At 36.8% G+C, this 24,792-nt stretch overlaps 1 protein-coding gene and 1 long non-coding RNA gene across 3 annotated transcripts in view; both read left to right on the forward strand.

Annotated features, from left to right (window-relative positions):
- LOC143689442 (uncharacterized) overlaps positions 1–24,792 on the forward strand; it is a 44,030-nt gene that overhangs the window by 10,387 nt on the left and 8,851 nt on the right. The window contains exons 2-4 of one of the 2 annotated variants that reach the window (XR_013178787.1): positions 10,194–10,333; positions 10,827–10,924; positions 14,933–15,000. This is a non-coding gene — a long non-coding RNA (uncharacterized LOC143689442). Of the gene's footprint in view, positions 1–10,193; positions 10,334–10,826; positions 10,925–14,932; positions 16,452–24,792 lie in introns of those variants that run through there. The other variant, XR_013178786.1, reaches the window with a different exon arrangement.
- On the forward strand, positions 3,496–7,369 carry MAP10 (microtubule associated protein 10). The gene has a single exon (XM_077167800.1). The coding sequence runs from the start codon at positions 3,530–3,532 to the stop codon at positions 6,242–6,244; it is 2,715 nt and encodes a 904-aa protein (XP_077023915.1). The 5' UTR covers positions 3,496–3,529; the 3' UTR covers positions 6,245–7,369.

The following is a 24,792-nucleotide window of genomic DNA, read 5'->3' on the forward strand; positions in this document are numbered from 1 at the left end:
TTGTTATACTTGCTTCTAGAGCTAAAATTGACTAAGCCAAAAAGTCTATAGGCAGCAGAATTTGTCCACTACTGGGACTTGGAATAAGCATTTATTTCTAGGTAAAGCCTTGGGCATTTTCATAGTTGAATTGCAGACTCCTCCTAATAGATGTTTTTTCAGTCCACACAACTGCATTGTGGCCTTGCTCCTCTCAACAGCAGTTCAACTCTTTTTCTGAACACGGCTCTCTTTTCTGAAGCCCACTGAGCTGTAGCTATGACATTTACCCGACTTTTGCCAGCCTAACTGCTCCTCCAGAAGTTGACTGTTCTCATATGTTTGGGTTTCTGCTCCAAACCAGACAACCTCCTAGGACATGCTGCTGCTTTCCCACCTAACCCTACTATGGCTATTTTCTTATAATTACAATGAGCCACCTGCAATAGCCAACCCTTTGGATATAGATGTCAACTCAAATCAAGGACAAATTATCCACAGCCTTTAATGACATCATATACAGCTAGATCAATTTTATTAATCTATTGTGCTTCCCCCCAAATTGCTGACATCCCATCATGCCTTACAGCTGCATTATCTTAGTTAATGATTTTGGTTTTATTATTCTCATTTCACCCTAAAGTTACTTGCCCAGAAAAGGGAAATATCTCATCCTGGTAATTCATTACAGGTCAAGTCTGAATTCCTACGATACTCACAGAACCAAGATAACTCCTCTAAAAGGAGAAAATAATGTCTCATTACTATAATCATTCAGATCTTATATGAGTAAATTCAGTTACTATCTACATCTTATGTCTCCGATATTTCTAGCCCAGAACTCTCTTGTAAGCTACAAATCCATATATCTAACTCAGAGATTCCCACTCGATGTATGTTAGGTACTTCAAACTCAGTATGTCAGACACTAAAACTTATACTCTTCACTCGTGGCTTCCCCCCACCTTCTTCCCCAAATATGCTTCTCTTTATTGTTCTATCAACCTAATTGACCAGCTAGGAACCTGGGCTTCGTCTGAGATTCCATTTCTTCACACTTCACATTCAATCAATCCATCAATCCTATGGAATTTCTCTCCTAAATAGTTCTTGAATCCATACACTTCTCCCATGCCCATTGCCAACACCCTAATCAGGCCTTCCCCACAAGAGCTACCTACTTTCCTCACGACAAAATTCAAACTTTGTAACATTGCACAATCAGTTTATATCTCAAAGTATCGATGTATAGCAATCCATAAAAAGCCTTGACTTTGCCTTTGATAAGAACAGTTGCCTATGTGTGAAAGGTATACTTTAGAGTACATATATTTTTACAGATAAAAAATTGGCTCATATCAGATAAATTATTTATTTTAATAATAGCTGAGTGTTTTACAAAACTCAGTTAAAAAGCTTGCTATTTAACAAAAAAAATATTTATTTTAACAAGTATTTTATCATGTGCTGCTTTAAGGTATTGTTTTAAGAGTTTGTGAATATTCACCAAATCCTTATATTTCTATGACGTGGATACTATAACTATCCTCATTTTTTAGGTGAGGAAAATGGTTCATAGAAAGGTGAAGATGCTACAATAAGGTCAAAGAGGCAGGATTTGAGCTCCGTGGTTTGCTTTAGAATTCAGGTTCTCAACCACTGCACCGTGCTATTTGTCTATGTGTATTATATAAACACGGAAGAGTTTAAATTAACATGGCACAAGTTTTACTTGTTATATTAGTGTTACTTACAGCTATAAAATCTTGCTCATAAATTAGAATAAAAGTCATGTAGAGTACCTGGGCATAGAATTTATTATTCCTGTAGAAAGTTTACATATTATAGAAGCAAAAAGGGACAGTGATCTCTTTATCTACATACTGCAGACATACAAGTCTTCAATATTCCACATTATTAACCCTATTGCAAAAACTTACTTCAGGATGCTTTCTATGAGAATTTATTTACTGTGTTTCTCTGGCACATACGGACTCAGTTCCTCATTGTTTTGAACTTGTGTATATGCCATTTTTCACTGCTCAATGTTATCTATCCATTGCGGAGGTCACTTCCTGTATGCTTCCTCTGCAAGTAAGATGCACAGGCTAGAAGCAGTATCTTCTATTTATCTATTACAACAAAACCTCTCCCTCAGGTCTCCAAAGCCCCAAGAATGTCCAGTCCTGAATTTCTCTTCCTGAAGAGAAACATTCTCTTCTGAATGTTCTTTCCGGATTCAAAGCAGTGTAATTCAATTATAAATTACAAATTTGGATAGCGTTGAACATACCCACATAATGTCTTGCAGATACCTCAAACTATATATATTCCCAAAGCCCAAAGTTGTTTTGTCCATCAACCCTGTACCTCTTCAATATGCTCTTCTTCAGTAGCATAAACTTGTCGCCCACAACAACTCTCCCAGTCACCAAATTTTAAAATTCTGCCATCACAAATACCTCTTCTTTCTGCCCCATCTTTTTCATCTCGGGACCGACCCAGTCCAGACCTTAATTATCTCTCAGGTAGGTGACTGCAATACCTACTAGATTACTCTGAATTTAATTTCTTAGTAGAATCCATTCTCTATATTGCCCCGCTGCTGTACTTCCAAACATTAATATCATCGTTGCTTATTCACTCAAAAGAATTTATACAGAACAAAATCCATATATCGGCCCTTGATTTCAGGGTTGGCTAAACCATTGTTTTAAGTAATATCTCTTTCTGAAAAGCTGAGATAATGCAGTAAGAAATTTGTCCTCGGTGTGTGTGTGTGTGTGTGCACGCGCGCCTGTGTGTGTGCTTATGTGTGCACGCGCGCCTGTGTATGTGCTTGTGTGTGCACGCGCGCCTGTGTATGTGCTTGTGTGTGCACGCGCGCCTGTGTGTGTGTGTGTGCACGCGCGCCTGTGTGTGTGCTTGTGTGTGCACGCGCGCCTGTGTGTGCGTGTTTGCACGCGCGCCTGTGTGTGTGTGTGTGTGTGCGTATGCTCGTTGCTCGGCGCTACTTTAATTTCCCCGGATAGGCGTGCCCACCCTGCCTCAGAGCTGTATCTCCATTTGTTTTGGTAGACCAGCAGCCAGAGAGAAGGATTTTAGGCAGCGGGCTCACTTTAGCCCGGAGCTAGGAAGAGAGACCTGATTTACTTTTCAATATCCAATAGTTTTGACCCGACCCCCAAACTGCATGTAACCTGCGGGGACAAAACACGCCACAACTCCCCTCTCCCCTCTCCGACAAAAGTCTGCACTTTGTGACTCAGAGCCTCGGTATTATCATCAATTGTGTCACTACAGGCCAGGAAGTGAACCACGGCGCACACTAAGATCGAAATAAAGAGGACAAAAACACTTAAGAGTGACAATTCCCACAGTCAGCAAGCAGCTCGGGACTTAGCAAGAGCGCCCGCTGCCCCCCGCCCTCCGCCCAGATATCGCGAGAAAATAGGCACAGGCGCCTTCAGCCCACTGCCTCTCGCGAGATTGCAGGGCTGCCCTTTCACGCGCTGCAGACTCGGTGGCGGCGTCTCCAGGGTGAGCGGCCATGGCCTCTCGGTTGCCGGAGCGGTTCTTCTCCCTGGAGCTGCTCGTAGACTGGGTGCGTCTTGAAGCCGGGATATTGCCGCCGCCTGTGGTTGCGGAGGAGGAAGACGAGGAGACATCGCCGCCGCTCGCGTCCAGTGCCCTGCGGCCCGCGGTGGCCTTCCGCCTGCTCGACTTCCCCACGCTGCTGATTTACCCTCCTGACGGTCCCGCCGCTTCGGCCCGGGAGCACCGGCCCGGCGTTGTCAGCTTCGGTCGCGGCAAGTCCTGTCTCTTCCGCCTGCACCCTGACACCCTCCACCGCCTTCTCCTTCGGATCCCGCTTTATACGCTTCTCCTGCATCTGCCGCCTGGGCGTCCGACGCCCGCCCCACAGATCCTGGGTCACTGCAGCGTTTCGCTGGCCGCTGCCGTCCAACAGGCCCTGGGGCCGACCGGTTCCGGCTGCTCCCAGAGTCATCGAGGAAGTTACCCCTTGCGCAGCCGAATGGGGGAGCGGATTGGGGACATTGCATTGGGCTACCGCCTGACTGACCTGGGAAACGGTCCTTCGGGTCGCCTTGAACAGCCTGTCCCGTCCACGGGAGATGGCGTGGAAGGCTTAGAGGTGCAGAAGGCACTGGAGGTTAATTCCCAGATCTCGCAGGAAAAGCCACAGCTGCAGCAGCCAACCTTAGAGCTAGGCCCAGGAGATGCTGATAGGCATGTGGTGGGTGTAAAAATTCCAAAGACACAGAAGGATTTGAAGGAAATAGTTTTCCGTAGTAACGCCAACTCTGACAACATGGGTTCTGTGAATGACAAAACCAACTCTGTTGTTACTTATTCAAAGGCTAGTAGCAGTAGTAGGAGTCTCACCCCCCTAAATCAAGAAGCCACAGAGTTGGACATTGATACCAACACATTTTGCCCTCCTCCTCTGTATTACACTCATCTGACCCCCAAGAAAATACCCCTTGCACAGGATAAAATCACCTTTGTGCCTCAAATGAATGTATCTGAGGAATCAGATGATATTTTTCAGAAAGAAAAACTTATAAATTGCCCAACACATAGGAGTAATCTCAAACACATGGGTTCTGCGACAGGAGAGAGTCCTTCAGTGCATATGGATCCTCCAACATGTATTGAGGACATAGGACTAAGTAATCAAACTGCTTGTGATCCCCAAACTGAACAAAACAGAATTAATACTATAAGGCAGCTACCTTTGTTGAATGCTTTGTTGGTTGAGTTGTCCTTGTTGTATAACCAACCCATGGCAGGCCCTCCTCATATCCACCCTCATTTAGCCTGGTTATATAGAACTGAGGACAAAAAGACACCAGAATCTGCTGCCAAATCTACGTGTAAATCAGAACCCAAGAAGGATAAACTTTCTATGGGGGAAAATGAAAAGTCAGTGAGTCTTCAGTATAAAAAGAACCAAGCTGAAAATCTCAAAAAAGGTATATATTTTGAAAAGAACAATGGCAGTGCCCAGAAAAGAGTTCCAAGGGGAAGGCTACTTTATGGCTTAACAAATACATTAAAATTACGTTTAAAGCAAACAAATCCTGATATGTTGATAGTACATGAAAAGAGAGAACAGTATAGAAAAATGCAAGCGCAAATGGTGGGTACAAAACTCAGAATTCCATCATCCAAAGTTAAAGTGTTCAGTTTTACGGAACAGCATCAGAAGTTGTATCAGTTGCCTGAAGATAAGTCATTAGATTCAGGTGCAGCTTTTGCTGAAAACAGTGGTACTTCAAGGCAAATTAGTGGGATTTTTGATGACCCTGGCACAACTAAATTGAAATGTGCAACCAAAAAAAGGACAGTTGATTATGGTGAAAATAGAACCAGTAATGGTTCTTTGGAAGAAATTTTGAGTCCTGCAAAATCTGTTGTCCCGGAAAAGATTGCACATACAAATATTTTGGAAGGCAAAGTGGAAACAAAAATCCAAAGCCCATGTGTTTTCCAACAGAAAACAGTTATTGACAGAATTGTAGTAGATAAAGAAATAGATGACATCCCTATTGCTGATATAAGTAAAAATGAAGTAAGTAAAAATATTAGCTCTGAAAGCATTTCAGAATTCACATATTCAGATGATTTCACCAGCCCTTGTTATTCTGAAGATTTCTGTACCACTGAGGATAACAGCAGAAGTTCACAGGCTTGTGATAGTAGTGCAGGGATAAGAAATCTAAACCATAGTCAAAATATTAAGTCTGGTGAATTGAGATCATTCGTAAGGAAAAATAGCAGTGAAAAAAGTTCTATCCTTAGTCCACCCTTTTCGGCTGGATCACCAGTGCGCTCGTATAAAAGATCTCATATTTCAAAGACTCATGATAAAAGTTTGGAAGAAGCATCCATTATCTCTACCAGTGATTTATCTTCATCATCTTGGACCCAGGAAAAAGAAAAGCAGATAGACCAAAATAATATGCATAATTCTAAAGTTTTGAAGAGGAGTCAAGACATTTCTATTATTAAAACAAGAACTGGTTGCATGTCTTCAGAAAAAAGTCAATCACCACGAACATCACAAGTGAGTTCCTATCTGCCATCTAATTTGTCAGGAAAAGAACTTACTGTCCTGGATAGCTGTACATCAGATCAGTTTGAAGAAGACAAAGGTGCAGTTGGTTCACTAAATATTTCCAAGCAATGCAAAGATATTTGTGAATTAGTAATAAACAAGCTTCCAGGATATACAGTGTAAAAATACGTGCTTTTAAAAAACATTTTTTACAACCTATAGATATTGTTAGTGAAAAAAATTAGTAACTTATAATAGTGTTCTAATGCATAAATTTTGTAAATCACAAATTTTGTGAATATATGAGCTTTTGCCATTCCTTTGTTGTTTAAGGAGTATTTGGCGATAATTCTGACAATATTGATCATGAAATCTCTTTATAACCTAGGTAAAATATCTCTTAAAATTGTTGTCTAACCTTATAAAAATAAAAGTATCTTCCCAAAATACCTATCTTTATCTGTCTTAATGTACCTATCCTAAAGTATGTTGTCCTAAAGCTGGCTTTATGCAAGGGATTGGACTGAAAGAAGGAGACTAGTTAATAAGAATTAGCTTCATATTTCGATGGGAATAAATCATTTGGTAAATACAGAGTTGTTAGCTCCAAATTTCAACGGGAATAAATCATTTAGTAAATATAGAGTTGTACTGTGTGAGCTGGAAGAGTTCAGAAATATTAAAGATACAGCTCTTGCTGTTAAAAGAGCTTATAGTTTATATAGGTACTAATTTATTAGGGGAACTCTTCCTTGACACATTGACATCTCATATCCATAATAAGTGAAGTCCCTCTTATGTGTCATCATAGAGTTCTGTGCCTTTCTCACACGATTTGTGTGATTACTTGATTAGTGTATATTTCCCACTGGACTTAAGTTCTGAGATAGAAGGGACCATTTCTGTTATGCTCACCAATATGTTCTTCATATCCGTGCTGGGCATATGCTTGAGTGCAATGAAAATATTTGTTGAATAAATGAATGATGGCATTTAAAGCATGTAATGGGAGGGAATAGAATTAAGCAGTAAAAATAAGCAAAAACCCTAAAAATAAACCAGAAAATTCTCACTGGAGACATGTTTATTTGACTGTGATATATTTTGTTTTGTTCGAGATAAACAGTCTTTACATGTTCTCTGAAGTACTTGGAGAGGGGAGCTAAAAAGAAGGTGTCTTCCATACAGTTTTTTTGCATAGCAACTCAGTTCAGTGTTTGACATTTCAGATTCTTCCAAGTTATTTTTTAAATATATTTTTTAAAAATATATATTTTTAAATGTATAAATGTTTGAAACATGTCTGATTTCTTCGGTTACTTTTGTACTGACATCATGTTGCGTTTAAATATTAACATAATTTCTTTTAGCTGTTATACTTTAATTTTTACTCTTAATTTTTTATAAATCTGGAATATATTTGGATGTATGAAGTGAGATCCTAATTTTCCTTTATTTATAATTAGGTAATCATACAGATGTATTTAAATGACCAGAACAGGATTTAGATGATAGTGAGGAGAAAGAAGGACTTTTTATTCTTGGGAACAATATGAAAGAAAGAATTTTGATGGTAATGACCGTGATATACTCATGGGATAGTGAGAAAATTATCTTGATTAGGATGGTGGGTTCATGCTGGAGAGTAATAGAAAAGAAATTTGTTGAGTAAGGACTGTCTTGGATTGTAAAGAGCCTTGAATGCCCAGCAAATAATAAAGTTCTAACCAATAGGAACAATGGAATATTTCAAATTATAAATGAAATGAACACCAGTAAGTAGTCATTATGACATTTAAAGTATTTTAAACTTTCAGAAATAATTTCTTAGAGGTACAGAAATTATATCAGTAAAACAGTTTTGAAATGTGATTGCCCCCCCACCCCTGTGGCTATGACTTTAATTTTCTGTAAGATATATCATCTCTCAAAATCAAATGCCAAGTACTGTAGCTAGATATGCAAATAACATTGACTTACTCTCTAAATTATTTAGTGACGATTTTTCATTGCTATGGAAGAGACAAAAATATAAGCAATAATATCAGAAATCAGAAATAATTACCTTGAACCAACTGTTCTATTTATTTGGTTGAGGGTACTATGCCATTTTCTGATGAGAGTAGATGAGGGAAATGATGAATTAAGTGTGTCAAGATACAACAAAGAATAATGAACTATGTATTTTAAATTACAAAACAATAGTTAGAATAAGCTTTTCTTTCAGTTATCTCATGAATACGTATTTCTAGAATTAATGATGTAGTTTTCCCACCTTATTTCTGTGGAAATACTTGTATTTGTGTATTTAGTACTTTCTTTTACATTCTATTTTGAAATTCTATTTCAGATTTTTTTCTGTAACCTATAAATTTTTATTTTTAAGAATTTCGAAATAGATTTTACCCCTGAAACATTATGTCTTTGATTGCTTAAAAGTTGCTGAAACATGAATCCTTATTTTAAGGTAATCAATAAAGCAGACTCCTCATTTTGTAAACTAAGTTATTGCAATCCAGCTTTTTTGAACACCATATCTAAACTGCAATGGGCAAAGTTGAATGGGGTGTGTCTAAAAAAAAGTCATTCACATAAATGATGTTAGGACTTCTGATAGTACTCAAGTTTGCAGCTTAGGAGGCAATGTCAATGATGACAAGCTCATTGAACTGTTGTCATAAACCATATCTGAAGAGGTTATACACATGCATAAAATATGTCGTTTGTCCTTCCATCATTTCATGCTATTGGTGACATCTTCAGATCAAAGAACAATGTTACTGAACTTCTGTCATATACTTTTTGGCTTTCTGTTTAGAGCTACCCCTTCACAACTCAATTAATTTATATTTTTCTTTCTGTACAAGCAGGGAATTATGGAATTATACTTAGAAATAAACCTTTATTTGTAGCAAATATAGGTTAAAACCATAAGTTTACCAACCAATGTATTATCATATTGTGTTTTCGACAAGTCAAAAAAATGTCAACAAGTTAAGCTACATATAAATAAAATAATACATTTGTCGAGTCATAAACTGTACTTAGAGCTAAAGGAAGAGCCATCCTTCAGGCTATTTGTGCTTTAATTTGGATTAAAAATCTAGTGAGTTGTATAAAATGGCAACATATGAGCAAAAACTTGCTGGATCCTCGTCTCCTCATCTTTAACCTAAAACAATTCATAGAAAACTTATTAGATTAAGGGCCAAGTTATTCTTACTTATTTTCTCTAGAGATCTGTTATGCGGGCAAGTGACAGGCTTCAGGATGAACATTAGGTTGGAGTACCAATCTACAGTGGTAGAAATATTTCCTTGTTTTTCAAAAATTTTAAATATGTCTATTATAATATTTTATGAAGAATAGAAAATTCAGGTAAGAGCTTTTGCTTCAAATTGTATACTAAGGAAAATTTTTGTTCCTTCCAATATTCCATGGTAATAACAGAAGATATTTAAATATAAGAATGAGCCCATAGTAGCCCTGGAAAGCTGGGAAAGTGCAGGTGGTGGTCAAGATAGTCTGAGGAATTTCTGGAAGATACAAAGCAGTGGAGATTCGGTTATGAAAATATGGCTTAGAAATACTTTATTCAATGTAGCTCGGCGAGGGTGCTGCTGGACAAATGAGAAAGTGTTTGCCAACAGAGCCTCATACAAATTTCATGCTCAGTCAGCTGAATTTAGGAGTAGGAGCTGGCCATGGGACAACTGCAGGCAGAAATAACCTTGAATACATGGCGAAGCTGGAGGTAGGCCAGAGGTTACCTACTAGAAGATGTGTTGGGACCAAAGAGAAAAACAAGTATTTTTGCTTTTGACAACAAAATATGTTAATATTTAAAGTGTCTTTCTTAATTTTATTGAGGAAACCAATAACTTTAGTGGCAAAATTATGTGTAATCCTGGGTTTGGGAGAAAAATGGAGTTTACGTCAGTGATCATGTTATATTAATTATTGGAACTATGTACTGTAGGATTGATTTGAAGATTATATTAGGTAACATGTATATGACATGACAGCAAATGTGCATTTAAGTTGGGGTTGCATTTAACAATGTCACTGAGAATGTATCATGGCATCTGTATTCCAACTACAACCTGTCAGGACCAACTCACTCTTCCGAAAGGTTTATACACCCTTACATAGGTTAGCAAGATGAAGCACGGACATGAAAGAGGAAGCACAAAGACTTCTGGCCAGAGAGGACAGCCGTTTAAGTCAGAGAACAGAGCCACAAAAACGAGCAGAAGAAGGAGAATTTCGCAGGTATTTAGCAGTGTGGAACACCTAGCTTTGTGCACAGTATTGGAGTTGAGAAAAATGCAAAATTTTCTTATTCAGTAAGGGAGGGAACTCTGAGCCAGGGCATAAGTAAAGACAAAATTTTCTTAAATAGTATAAAAGCATTCTATGCTTTCATGCAAATCCCTACATAGGTAGTTCCCTCCCATAGGAGGCTGCTTTAAAAATCTAAAAGTTTTTTTTTCTGTTTGAATATTTCACACTGTTAAAGAGTAAGTCCACAAAAATGTTTGTTCCCTTTCCTTTAAGTACCTTGGAGGTGAAGACAGAGTAAGTGAGGAAGAACTGTCATAATAATGCATCATAATAAAAATAGCCAGAAGTTTATAGAATGAATTGGTAAAGGATGAGACATAGCTTAAGATGAGATATTGTGTCTGAGTAGAAGAACCCTTGGCAGCAGGAATCTATGAAAATATTTGGATTTTAATAAGGAAATAATTTTTTATTTGTTCAGGAACAGGGCAGAACAAGAGATTAAACTCCTGAGGAACAGTAAGACAAGATGCCAGCTGAAAGTCTTGTACTGGAAAGAAAGAACGTGAAATAGAGTGGGTCAGTACATGAGTTGGTTACTACAAGTTTATAAGGCTGTATTTGTAAACTTGACTGTTGAGAGTATTGCATGTTTTGCTCATTTGCATTTTTCTTGATTTCAGTACAATTCTTTGAAGGATCTATTAACTGAGCTCTAAGAGGAATAGAAAAGGGGTTTGGTTGTAGCTTATAATTAGCTTGAAATCCTAAAGGAGGAAGAGCATACCCCCCAGAGTCCATGCATCTGTAAGACTACCCAGAGGAGGGTGAAAGATCGAGAAAAAAGAGATAGGAACTCTTATAAAGCCCCTCCTTTTTTACCTAGAGATTTCTCTTTCAGCTATTCTCTATTAAAAACCTTGGAGGGTTTTGCATTTTGTTTTATTAAAGGAAGCTCTTCAATTACAGGGAGGTTCACACCCATCAATTGCCTGGAGTACTGTATCTCATAACTTGTGATTTCAGTGTCAACCCTGTGGAGTGAATTGGGACTGAATTTTGGACTCAGAATGGCATAAAAATAATGAATTGCTTTAGATATGGAGAAGACTATTGTCAAAAGAGTTGGTCTGAAAATTACTGCTTGCATAGCTAGAATTCTTAGTAATATTTCCAAGTACTTTGGGACAGGATTTGTTAACCTGAGGGAAAAGATCTTTCAAATCTTATGAGAAAATCCAGAATATCAACATCTGCTTCTTGTTAGGAAAGTACTCCATATTCTCTGTAGTAGCCAGACGTCAAATATATAGGAGAGGGGCACTTCTGTTTTCAGGTGAAATGTCCTTGCATTCTAGTGCTTCCTTTCTGATATGCTTGGTTTCTTGGAGCTCTCGTCCTACCTCCCTAATCACAGCATGGACTCATACTGTCATCCTTCAAGAACCAGCAGGATCTTATTAGAGGTAGGATCTTAGTAAAATCATGGCCTTGCTTTTCATAGGAAAATAGCATTGGTAAAAATACATAATCTATAAACAAATAAAAAGTCAGCATTGTTATTCTGTTTAACGTTAAAGCCTCCTCATACTGAATAGTACTTCACACCTTAATGAGGTCCTCCACTATCTCAATCTGCACAACGGTCCTGTAAATTAGGAATTAATACAGTTGAGAAAAGTGAGGCAGTTTTCCATGTTCATTGCCTTTCTCACTTTCATAGAGAAACTGAAAGGCCCTTGGCATAAATCTCATGAAAATAGTCTCCTTTCTAAATGTGCATCATACTATTATTGCCAGAATCAAAGCGGATAACAATAGGCTACAAAGAGATAAAATTCCAATTTCAAACATAAAACTGTGCTGCAGTTTAGCCCTCTCCTTTCTTTGTGCATCTTTTAATTTTCTTCTAACTAAATCCATCAATTGTTTTTGCTGAAACAGATCCATCTCTACAGAAAGAATATGATTATACAATCATGAATCTAGATAAGGTATTAAAAAGCAGCTGAGGTTTTTGGGCAATTATTTGTTACAAAGAAAAGGAACCCATAGGAATTTAGAGTAAGAAGATACTTTAGAGATCAGTTAGTTCAGCTCTCTCATTTTGTAAATAAAGAAATTGAGGCACGGAAAAATTTAGTTTCCTAGTCTGTTGCTCCTTACTACAAGATTCTTTCCAACACAAAATACCACTTCATGTGTAAAATTGAAAACAGGGCACACTCAAATTTTATGCCTGGCAGACATTCTATAACATTTATATTGAAAACACTAACCAAAAAAATTAGCTCACTTAGAGATGTGGGAATTTTTCCTATGTTTTCCATGATAGGCATTTAAATTGAGGATTTAAGTGACAGGGACTAAAGTCAGAAAAACAATTTAGAATCCTGATCCTAGTACTTACCTTCTGTTAACCTTAGGAAAGTTATTTAACTTCTCAGGGATACAATTTTCACATCTGTAAAATAGAGAAATTAGGGGTTTTGTCTGATAGGATTATAAGGATTAGATGAGGTAGTGTTCTAGGTAATTGATTAATATAATCCCTAGTACCTATCAAAATGTCAGCTATTATTATCTCTCAAAATCTGATTATATGCACAGTTTTCTGGCCTGGTCAGCTTATTGGTAACACCAACCTCTCAGTTTTCTTAAGCCAAAACGGTTTCATCCATGCTCTGAAGAACTCTAAGTTTCAGTTAATTGTTTATCCTTGTTCTTGAACAGATAGCTTTGGAATAAAGCTTAATGCCAAAAAAAAAAAAATCATCTCCTGAAGAACCCTTTTGATGTTAGACAGAAAAATTATATAACCCATCATGTTATATTAGCCACCAGAAAGCTCAGGTATACATTTTAATGTTCATTTTCAGTAACTACTCATCACCAGATACTGCTTTAGTTATCTCTCCATGTTCTTTAGTTTGACCTAATTTCTCTCTCTCTCTCTCTCCTCTCTCTTCCCATACTTTCACATTTTTTTGTGTGTGTGGTAGGTGTGCACGAGGAAAATTTTATTGAAGTATAGCATTCATGTAACAAGTACGCAAATGACAGATATACAGCTCAATGAATTTCCCTAAGAAAACGCTTGTATATAACAGCAACCAGATCAAAAAGCAAAGCATTGCTACAACTCTGGCAGCCCGCTGAATGCCTCTTCTAGTTACTGTCCTCTCCTAGTTATGATAAAGGGAAATGCTTCTCTGAATTCTGACCCCTAGATCTGTTTCATAGGCTCATACAGTGTGTATCCTTCTGTGTCTGGCTTCTTTTGCTCAACTTTACATTTCTAAGATTTATCCAGATTGTGACATAGATTTGCAGTTCACTGAGTCTCATTGTTTTAGCATTTCATCAAGTGAGTGTATTCCAACTTTTTCAATACATGCTACTGTTAATGATCTTATACATATTTCTGTTCATAGGATGGAATGGAATTGCTGGGTCTTAAGGTACTTCCATGTTGACTCTTAGTTGACACTGCCAGTTTAACAAAGTGGTTGTACCAATAGTAGGCATCTTATTGTAAAGTGTCTAAATTACTGTTTGGAAATAGAAAAGCCATAAACACTAACAATGGTATCATCTAAAATAACTTTCTTCATACAGTACAGTACAGACCAAGTCCAGTAGAAGGACGTGTTCCAAGAGAGGATATCTGAGGGTGACACATAATTTATCAGTACTCCTGACTCATGTTTGCCAATTGCTCTTGCCAGAAACTGGAAGACTGACAGGTGAACTCTTCCAATTAAAGGATATCATGAATCCACTGGCCTCCTGAATTTAACTGCTAATCTCCACATTAATTCAATGCTGTCTTTCACATTTCTTGTTGAATTTTGCCATTGAAACCCCACCTTCCATCCAACATCTCATCACTGGCCCTCAACCAGAGGTGAGGAACCAATAAGTTACATAAAAGAAGATAGATTGTTGACAACCGTGATGGTAGTACCAGGCTATGACTTATTGGAAGTAGTAAAGGTTTGAAGAGCTGTCCTGTGTACCTCTATACCCTTAAAAAAGTACATGAATAGCCATGAGTTAGGCTTTTTGTTGGATAACCTAAAGAATAATCCAGTCATACCTGGCTTTCCCCAACAAAAAAGAGTTCAGAAAGATGTTACTGTGGCCAGCTTCACGGGCATGCAACCTGCTTGGTCAAATAAGACCCAGTGCCCAGAAGGGCCCTATGTTTGATTTAATGCTCTGCTGTTGCCATTTTGAAATTCTTAATAATTTTCTCTTTGAACTTTTGTTCAAAGGGTGAAGTATGATAGGAGTGGAGCATGCACACGAGCAGGGAAGATACGTGCAATATGTGTCTCTTTTTCTGTTCCTTGTCACGCCATTCATATATAGATATGCAGCCTCCATAACATACTTCCTTGTACTCAGAAAGGCCGTATGTTTGGCTTAATGCCCTTATCACTCTCTTGAAACTCTTAATAATTTTGTCTTTGAATTTGTATTTTGTAAACACAAATTCAAATCTAATGGGACAATAGAGCATGTGCAGAGGAGATATACACAACATGCATTTTAATAATTCTTTGCTATTCCATTTGCATACAGTTTATGGTGCCTCATGAACACAGAATTCTGATGAACTCATGATGTGTGGGAGTTCAGTGAGACGCAAAGTGAGTACAAAGTAAGCATGTTACATCTACGAGTAAGAGGGGGTGCTGGTAGCTCTGAGAGACTAGGCTTTGTTTAAACTAGAGCTTGCTTCAAACATAGAAGGCAATGGGATCCTAAGAAGCATGAACAACCAAGGAACCCTCTCATATCCTTTCTAACTTATGTTATTTCCCCATATTAATCAACCACTAACATTGAAAGTGATGACATAGAAGGAAAGGGAAAGACAGGACAACCCACAGTTCCTTTTCCTTTCAGTCCTTTCTTATTCATAAGTAAGCCAAAGGGAGAGTTGGTAGAATGTGCATATATCAAGAAGTGAAATAAACTCAGTTGAGTGAGCTTTGGGAGCATTTCTACTGTCCTTATGCATATAAAATCTACAAAATACCAATTGTATAATTTTGGCAATTCTTCATACAAATTAAATACTCATATTTATATTTTAAATTGGTATCAATTACATAGTATGAAGATGAACAGTAATGTTCATATCAATTGTTTAGAATTCTGCTATTTCTTAGGAAAACACTAGTGTGGTAGGCAGAATTCTAAGCTGATTGCCTGTGACCCATGTCTTTATATAATCCCCTCTTCCTGCGTGTAGGTGGTGCCTGTAATTTGATCCTAACTAGTAGAATATGGCAAAGGTGAAAGGTTTCTGCAAATGTTTTTAAAGTCTCTAATTAGTTAACTAACTTATTCAAAAGGGAGGTTATCTCAGGTGGGACTGACCTAGTCAGATGAGCCCTATAAAAGGGAGTCCAGAGGTAAGAGACACCCTCTCTTGCTGGCCTTGAAGAAACAAGCCACCAGGAGTCCTAGAACCAAAAAAGAAATACATTTTGCCAATAACATGAGCTTGAAAGAGGATCCCTAGCCTTGAATAAGACAGAAGCCATGTCTTTGTGGCACTTGAGCAGAGGACCCAGCTAAGCAGTGCCCAGACTCCTGATCCATGGGTACTGTGAACTAATAAATGTACATTGTTTTAAGCTGCTGACTTGTTATGCAATAATAGAGATGTGTTAATTTATTATGCAGTAATAGAAAATTAATACAAAGAGCAAATGGAAACACTATGACAGGAAGAGAGAGAGCTTAGAAGACAGGATGAAGCTTTACATTATAGTATCTTTAAGGCACTTTTCCTTGCTTTGTGAACAAGGAGCTCTGTGTATTTATTTTGCACTGAGCCTCACAAATTATGTAGCTGGCCCTGGATGTTACTCCAAGCTAAATCCAATTGTCTTCGGGCTTTCCATTGTATTTCCCAAGTACACAGAGAATTGGGCACAGCTTTTCTAGAAATGAGCATACTGTGTTGGGGGCTATCCATTTCCTCTCAAGAATCTTTGATTTTATAATTTGAACAAAAATACTTGCATTTCACACTATTGGCAGATTTGGTTTCTATAACTTTTGTACAAGATTTATGGAAGCAACTAGTTTAGAGATAGAGCTATGTAATTCTACATATATTTTCTGTGCATAAAATATAATTATTGAGAAAATGTATAATGACATATTAACTGTTTATATTTATTCTTGTCAGTTAAAGTGATTTTTAAGGATTTGTCTTAAGACTGACTCTCCACAGTGTTTCCTTAGTACTAGTTGCAGACTTGTACAGTAGCATTATTTCCTTAGAGTGGTTTGTTTAGCTGATGTTTTGAGGATATATTTGTGTGAACAGTAAGGCCATTATTTGGAGTACAAAATATAGTGATTCCCCTTTAATATTCCTGTGGATTGTGCTAGTTCCTCACACTTATGTTAGCAGGAAATCCAGCACCAAATTTTTATGAACTCCGCTATGGCAAATGGTCTAATATTCTGAGACATTTTCTTGGCCTTAAGAGATGTATCCTATTTAGAAATGCAGGCCAAGTGACTCACCCACCAGTTGGTCCGGTCTTCCAGCTGCTGGCTTCTATTGCTATGACACAGCATTGCTTTTGAAGACAAGGCATCTTCCTTGACTCCAACACAGGTTGTGGGCATGCTAGTTATTTTGGTTGTCATTCACAAGCTCCTGTTTGCAATGTGGCTGGGTCTGGAGTTGCCTTAAATCTCTTTCCCAAGTTGATATATATATACTCTGTGTGGAGCAAGGATCACTAATGCAAATTTCCACTTTTGGGGTCTTTAGAATCCATTCCTACGCTAAAACATCAGAGCCCAATAATTTTAAACATCTAAAGGGGTCGGGCTTGAGCCCTTCCTCTCTCTGAAGACGACTTCACTCCATGCAAATTCACTTTCCCTCTCTCAATTTCTATCAAATCACCAAAGGGGTCTCTTAGATCCCTACCTAAGGGCAATTGGACCTTTGCATAGCTAAGAAAGACTTTTGCAGTATTGTGGGAAAAGTCCAAAACCTTAACTAGAGAGTGTTCTGTACTCCTTATGGAAAAGCACTTGGCAGTGCTGGCTTAATATAAATTAATAAAATTAGCTTTACTTGTACCTGGCATCTTCTAGATAAATATATGTTGAGATTTGTTCCTCCCTAATCCCCAATAAGGAGCCTACCACAGTGCTCAATGAGTGTTTGTGGAATTGAATAGTGATCATGATTAAAGCTAGCATCCATTCACACTTGACAAATTAAAGTGATCTATACTATACTTTGTCTACCTCACTACTTGGCTGAGAGCTGCTCTGATATCCAGAAATTGTGGGTTTAGGGCATTGGGAGTGGCAATCCATGAAACTAACTTGTTTTGTCCTCTGCTATCCCAAGAAATAATTCGAGACAAAACTCATTGATTCCTCAAACCAATTCATTTGGCTGATAATCTTTGAGGTCTGACTGGATAAAAATGGAGATGACGAGAGATCAGGGAGACACCACTACCCATCCTTGCTGTCACCCCTTGTTCTCTGAATTTGTTTCTGAGACCAGTTATGCAAGCTCCCCAGAAGCTTGGTGCATTTTCATAGCAGGTGTTTCTCTGGCTTACATCTAGTCCAACATGTGGCACTTCCTAAGAAACCCCAGAAGATTAGAATATTTTCAATGCAATTCTGCAAATAGCTTGATTATAATACTCACTAGAAATAAAACTTCCTATAACATATCAGAGTGCTAGGAAGAGCTAGACTATGGTGTATATTTAGACCACTTTGTACCCAAATTTAAATGTTAGCATTCTCTTTTTTAGGCAACTATTTTCACTGGGTTCACTATAAAGAACCAGAATGTAAAATGAATGCGTTTGATCTCAAATCTGTCCAACCAATCACATGTTTTATTATGTAATATTTATAGCATTCTGGAGAATTAATAATACAGCAGATTCCTATGCACACATCACACAGATTTAACCCAGTGTTGACATTGTACTGTATTTGCAGTCTCTCCCTTTCCCTTAGATTCTCTCTCTCCCTGGGACCAATCAGATGACTTTCTCTCTCTCTCTCTCTGTCTCTCTCTTTGTCTCTCTCTCATAAATAAAGCATACAGATACAACTGGACACTCCACATGTTTTTGCCCTCCCTTCCTGGAGGTAACCACTACACCTGGAGTCATGTGTATCCTCATTCCTGTTGTGGTATATTTGGGTCATGGATTTTTCTTATTACAAATAATGCTGCAATTAATATTATTGTCCCTCTGTGCACATGTGTTTAAATTTTTGTAGTATTTTATACCTAGAATTTGAATTTCTAGGTCTTAGGGTATGCACATCTTCTACAATACCCAAATCACTCCCCAAAGTAGCTGAACTAATTCACCTTGCTACCAACAGCATATATGAGTTCTTGTTTCTTCACACCTTAGCCAAAAACTTGGTAAATATCAGAGATTTAATTTTTGTTGATGTATTTAACTACTCTAGCTCTACAATAAATCTTGATATTGGAAAGGCAAATCCACCCATTTATTTTCTTCTGTTTTTATGTTGTCTGAGCCAGAAACCAAACTTTTTGGTTTCAGGATCCCTTTACACTCTTACACATTATTGTAGATTCCAGTGAGCTCTTGTTTATGTGGATTATAACTGTTATTATTTACTCTAGTAGAAATTAAAACAGATTTTTAATGTTTATCTCAATTTACTTAAAAGTAACGCTAGCCCATTACATGTTAACATGAATAACATATTTTTAATTAAAATATCTCATTTTCCCAAATGAAAATATTAGAAGAGTGGCATTGTTTTACATTTTTGCAATCTCTTTAATGTCTGGCTTAATAGAGAGCTATATTCTTAAATCTGCTTCCATATTCAATCAATATCTAATATCATATATTATATAGCCTCTGGAAAACCCCATAGTACACTAATGAGAGAATGAGTGAAAAAAGCAAAATTGTTTCAGTATTATTATGAAAATAGTCTCACCTCATGGGTTCTTCCCCCTCCTTGCCAGAAAGTCTCTGGGACCACCAAAGTTTCCCATATCATACTTTGAAAAATGTTTGCTTATGTTATTCTTGGCCATTTTTCTTCTATATGAATTTTAGGATCACTTTATGGAGTTTTATAATAAAGGTTGGGATTTTATTGGTAATACATGGAATTTATAGGTTAATTAGCTAATAATTGAAATTTTTATGATATTGTATATCCATGAGCACAATTATTGTTCTATAACTTCAAGTCCTTTTTTGTGCTCTTTAATAATGTTTTGGCTTTTTTTTTTTGTCAGGTTTTATATCAGGTTTTTGCTGTTATTGTGAGTGGACTTTTCAAAATATATTTTCTAATTTGTTATTCACTGGTGTGTAATTGTTGGTTTTTGTACATTGATCTTGAGTCCAACAAACCTCCTGAATTCTTCTCTTTTTCTTATGTCTAATAAGAAATTAAGAATAATAGCCCTTTTGACGCCCTATACCTCTTTTTCTTTTTTATTTTGGTAGAGGTGATTTGTGTTGGCAAGGAGCTGGTTTCATCTAGTGTTAAATGAAGCAATGATTATGAGCATCTTTGTCTTGTTTCTGACTTTTAAAAGAATGTTCCAAATATTTTACCAGTGTAAAAGGAACTCCTTTTAATAGCTTGTTTGATACACATTTTAATTTGAAGGTAATTCCCTTTATTATTTAGATGGTTAATGTTGATTTACTTCCTAATCACGAATTTCTGTTGAATTTTATCAAATACTTTTCTGTATCTCTTGAGCTAATCATGTGATTTTTCTTTTCTAAAATTTGTTAATGTGGTAAATTAAAATAGGAGATTTTCCTAAGTCTAATTGCCATTGCATTCCTTTTTTAATCCTGATTCATTTTTCTTAATATACATTGCTGTTTTTCATCTGCTAATATTTTATTTATAATTGTCCCTTCTTGTACTAATTTTACCTATTTCTCATGTCAGCGTTTTAAGAACCTTAAAAAATAAATCATGGAACCTTCTATTTCTGTTCTCTGGACTAGTTTGTGTGAGATAGGAGTTAATTGTCTTTTAAATGTTGTTAAAACTTGTCTGTAAAATTATTGATGCCTGTTTTTTCTTTGTGATAGAATTTCTAACTTAGATTGTTTGGCAACCTGATATTTTATCATTAAGAGGGCCAAATGGATTATTGTTTCCTAAAGTTTCAAAATCTTAGTGTACTTTATATACCGCTGTAAAAATGTGTAAAATATTTCATTAAAGTCTGCTTACATAATTTTGAAAATTAAAAAGAAGCTAAGAATTATATTTTATTCTCACTGACACCAATGGGGACATTTCTATATTCTATCTTATTTGACCTCTCAGTTGTATTCAGCATACCTACTTTTTAAAAATTATGGCAACATAGATATAGCATAAAATTTCCCATTTTAACCATTTTTAAGTGTACAATTCAGTAACATTAATCACTTTTTATTGTTGAGTGACCATCACCACTTTCCTTTCCTAAACCTTTTCATTGCCTAAAACAGAAATTCTTTACTCATTAAGCAATACTCCCTATCCTCCCCACTCCCAGCCCCTGGTAACTTTTAATCTACTTTCTACCTCTGAATTTGCTTGTTCTAGATATCTCACATAAGTGGAATCATAACAATATTTGTCCTTTTGTGTCTGGCTTATTTCATTCACCATGTTTTGAGGTTCATCCACATTGTAGCAAGCCTCAGAATTTTGTTCTTCTTCTGGCTGAATAGTACTCCATAGTGCTGCTACACTGTTGGTGGGCCGTTCTTCTGTTGGGGGACACTTGGGTTATTTCCACCTTTTGGCAAGTGTCAATAGTGTTGCTATGAACATTGATGTACACAAATATCTCAGTCCTCGCTTTGAATTCGTTGGGATATGTACTTGAGTGGAGTTGCATTAGAGTGGGTCTATGTTTACCTTTTTGAGGAATTGCCAAACCATTTTTCACAGAAGCTGTACCATTTTACATTCCCACCAGCAATGCAGAAAGCTCTATTTCATCTCACCCTCATTAATGCTTGTTATTTTCCATATAATGGTCACCCTAGTGGACGTAAAAAGCTATTTAATTGTGTTTTGATTTGCATTTCCCTAATGGCTAATCAATCACATTGGTCATCTTTTCATGTACTTATTGGGCATTTTGGCTTCTTTAGGAGAAATGTCTATCAAGTACTTGGTCCATTTTTCAGTTAGGTTGTTTGTTGGATCTTTTCCCCCCTATTTTCTTGATAATGTCCTTTGTTGCAAAAAGGTTTCAATTTTGATGAAGTCCAATTTATTTTTCTTTTGGTTACTTGTGGTTTTGGTGTCATATCTAAGAATCGTGTCTAATTCAAAGTACTAAAGATTTTCTCTTTGTTTTCTTCTGAGAGTTTTATAGCTTTAGCTCATATATTTAGGTTGTTGATCCATTTTCAGTCAATTTTTGTATAGGATGTGAGGTTAGGGGTCAAACTTCATTTGTTGAAGAAACTCTTCTTTCCCCATTGAATGGACTTGGTACCTTTGTCAAAATCAATTGACTATAGATGTGTGGTTTTATTTCTGAACTCTCAGTTTTATTCCATTGGTCTATATGGCTGTCCTTATACACATACTGCATTGTTTTGACTACTATAGCGTTGTAGTAGGTTTTGAAATATGAAAATGTGAGTCTTCCAACTTTGTTCTTGTTCAAAATGATTTTGTATATTCAAGGCCCCTTGCCATTCCATCTGAATGTGATGATTTTATTTTCCATTTCTACAAAAATGCATGCTAGAATTTTGATTGGGATTATATTGAATCTGCAAATCACTTTGGGGAGTATTGACATCTTAACAACATTAAGTCTTCCAATTCATAAACATGAGATGTCTTTTCATTTATTTAGATCTTTTACTTCTTTCAGCAATGTTTTATAGCTTCGTGTGTACAAGCCTTGGTTAAATTTGTTTCTAGATATCTTATTCTTTTAGATGTTTTTGTAAGTGAGATTTTTTTCTTGATTTCCTTTTCATATTGTATATTGCTGGTATATAGAAACAGCTGATTTTCCATAGCGTGATGGTTAAGTTCTAGCGTCAACTTGGCCAAATGATTATGCCCAGTTGTCTGGTCAGGCAAGCACTGGCATGACCGTTGCTGCAAGGATATTTCGTGGCTGGTTGATAAATGGAAGACAGGAGTATTAAATCATCAGTCAGTTGATTGCATCTGTGGCTGGTTACATCTGCGATCAACTAAGGCCTGTCTCCCACCAATGATCCAGTCGGTTTCAGGCTTTTAGGGGAAAAGATTCTTTCACTGCTTCTTCAGCCAGTGAGCCTCTCCATCACTGGAGCTGCCAGCTTCACAGCCTGTCCTATGGATTTTGGACTCTCCCCATCCCATGGTTGTGTGACACACCTTTATAAATCTCACATTTACAGATCTCTCCTGTTGGTTCTGTTTCTTTATAGAACCCTGACTAGCACACATGGTGATCTAGCACTCCACCAATTTGCTGAGTTTATTTGCTCTAGTAGCTTTCTTATAGATTATTGGGATTTTCTTTATATAGCATCATGTTATCTGGGAAGAGACAGCATTATACTTTTTTCTTTCTAATTGCTCACTTTACTCTTTTCTCCCACTACTCTCCCCTCTTAAAATCCTTAATATCACACTCTTCTGTTTTTTCTCCTACCTTTCTGGACTCTCAGAATTGATATTCTTTTCAGGCTTCCTTTATTTTTCTCTACCTCCCAATACTGAATTCCCCAGCTCTCCGGCTCTTTTTTTTCCTGCATGGGTAGGCACCGGGAATCAAATCCATGTCTCCGGCATAGCGGGTGAGAACTCTGCCTACTGAGCCACTGTGGCCTGCAGCAGCTCTTCTTTTTTTAAAAAAAAAAGTTTTATTAGAGAAGTTGTGGGCTTGCAGAATAATCATGCATAAAACACAGGATTCTGATATACCATCCCACCACCAAAACTTTAAATGATATGGAGCATTTTTTATAATTGATGATACCACTTTCTTATGATTGTACTATTTTTTTTAACATAACAATAAAAGCCAGCATTTATTGAGAGATTCTCTGTTCTAGGCAATTTACATGAATTACCTCATTTAAAATACCCAATAATATACAGGCCTATGAAATATGTTCTGTTATTAATATTATTATTTTAATTAGGGAGGTTGTTGGTTTTCAGAAAAAAATCATGTAAAAATATAGCTTTCCATATATCCCCCTATTATTGACACTTTGTGTTGGTGTGATACCTTGTTACAACTGATGAAAGAACATCAAAATAGCATATTAACAATAGTTCATAGTTTAGGTACATTTTCCCCATGTGCCATCCTATTAACACTTTGTATTAGTAACAAATATTTGTCATAATTCATAAAAGAACACTCTGATACTTGTACTAAAGTTCACAACAGGGTTAACTGTGTATACACAGCCCCATATTTTATCTTTTAAATTTCATTCTAGTAATATACACAACTCTAACTTTCACCTTCAACCACATTCACATACATAATATAGTGCTGTTAATTATACTCACAATAATGTGCTACCATCACCACCATCAACTTCCAAACATTTACAAAATCAACCTAAATAGAAATTCTGCACAAACTAAGCATCAACACCCTATTCCCTACCCCCATGTACACCTGGTAATCTATATTATAGAGTCTAACTCTACGAGTTTGCTTATTATAATTAGTTCATAAAAGTAACAGCATACAACATTTGTGGGGTTTTTTTGTGTCAGTCTTATTTCACTCAGCATAATGTACTCAGGTTTCATCCATGTTGTTGGATACATCAGGACTTCATTTCTTTTTACAGCTGAATAGTGTTCCATTGTATGTATATACTACATTTTGTTTATCCATTTATTGGTTAATAGTCACTTAGGTTGCTTCCATTTTCAGGCAGTTGTGAATAATGCGCTATGAACATTGGTGTTCACATCTGTTTGAGCCCATCCTTTCAATTCTTCTTGGCATATACCTAGTAACAGGATTGCCAGGTCATATGGTAATTCTATACTTAGCTTCTACGGAACTTTTCTTCCACAGCTGGGGCACCATTTTACATTGCCACCAGCAATGAATGAGTGTTCCTATTTCTCAACATCCTTTCCAACACTTGTAGTTTTCTGTTTTTTAATAGCAACCATTTTAGTGGGTGTAAAATTATATCTCATTGTGGTTTTTATTTGCCTTTCCCTAATACTTAGTGATGCCAAGCATCTTCTCATGTACTTTTTAGCCATTTGTACATCCTCTTTTCCTGTCCTCTTTTTGATGTCTCTCTAACCTTACTGTCTAGGTTATCTCATCTCTCCAATTATTTTAAAAACCGCCTAATTTTAATTTCCATCAGAATCTTTCTTCTAAGTTCCAAACTCATTTATCT

Source organism: Tamandua tetradactyla, chromosome 7 (genome assembly GCF_023851605.1).
Source record: "Tamandua tetradactyla isolate mTamTet1 chromosome 7, mTamTet1.pri, whole genome shotgun sequence".
Lineage (NCBI taxonomy): Eukaryota > Metazoa > Chordata > Mammalia > Pilosa > Myrmecophagidae > Tamandua > Tamandua tetradactyla.

Excerpts from the sequence above, each read along its gene's own strand:
- MAP10 (XM_077167800.1), top strand. The coding sequence starts at position 3,530 with ATGGCCTCTCGGTTGCCGGAGCGGTTCTTCTCCCTGGAGCTGCTCGTA.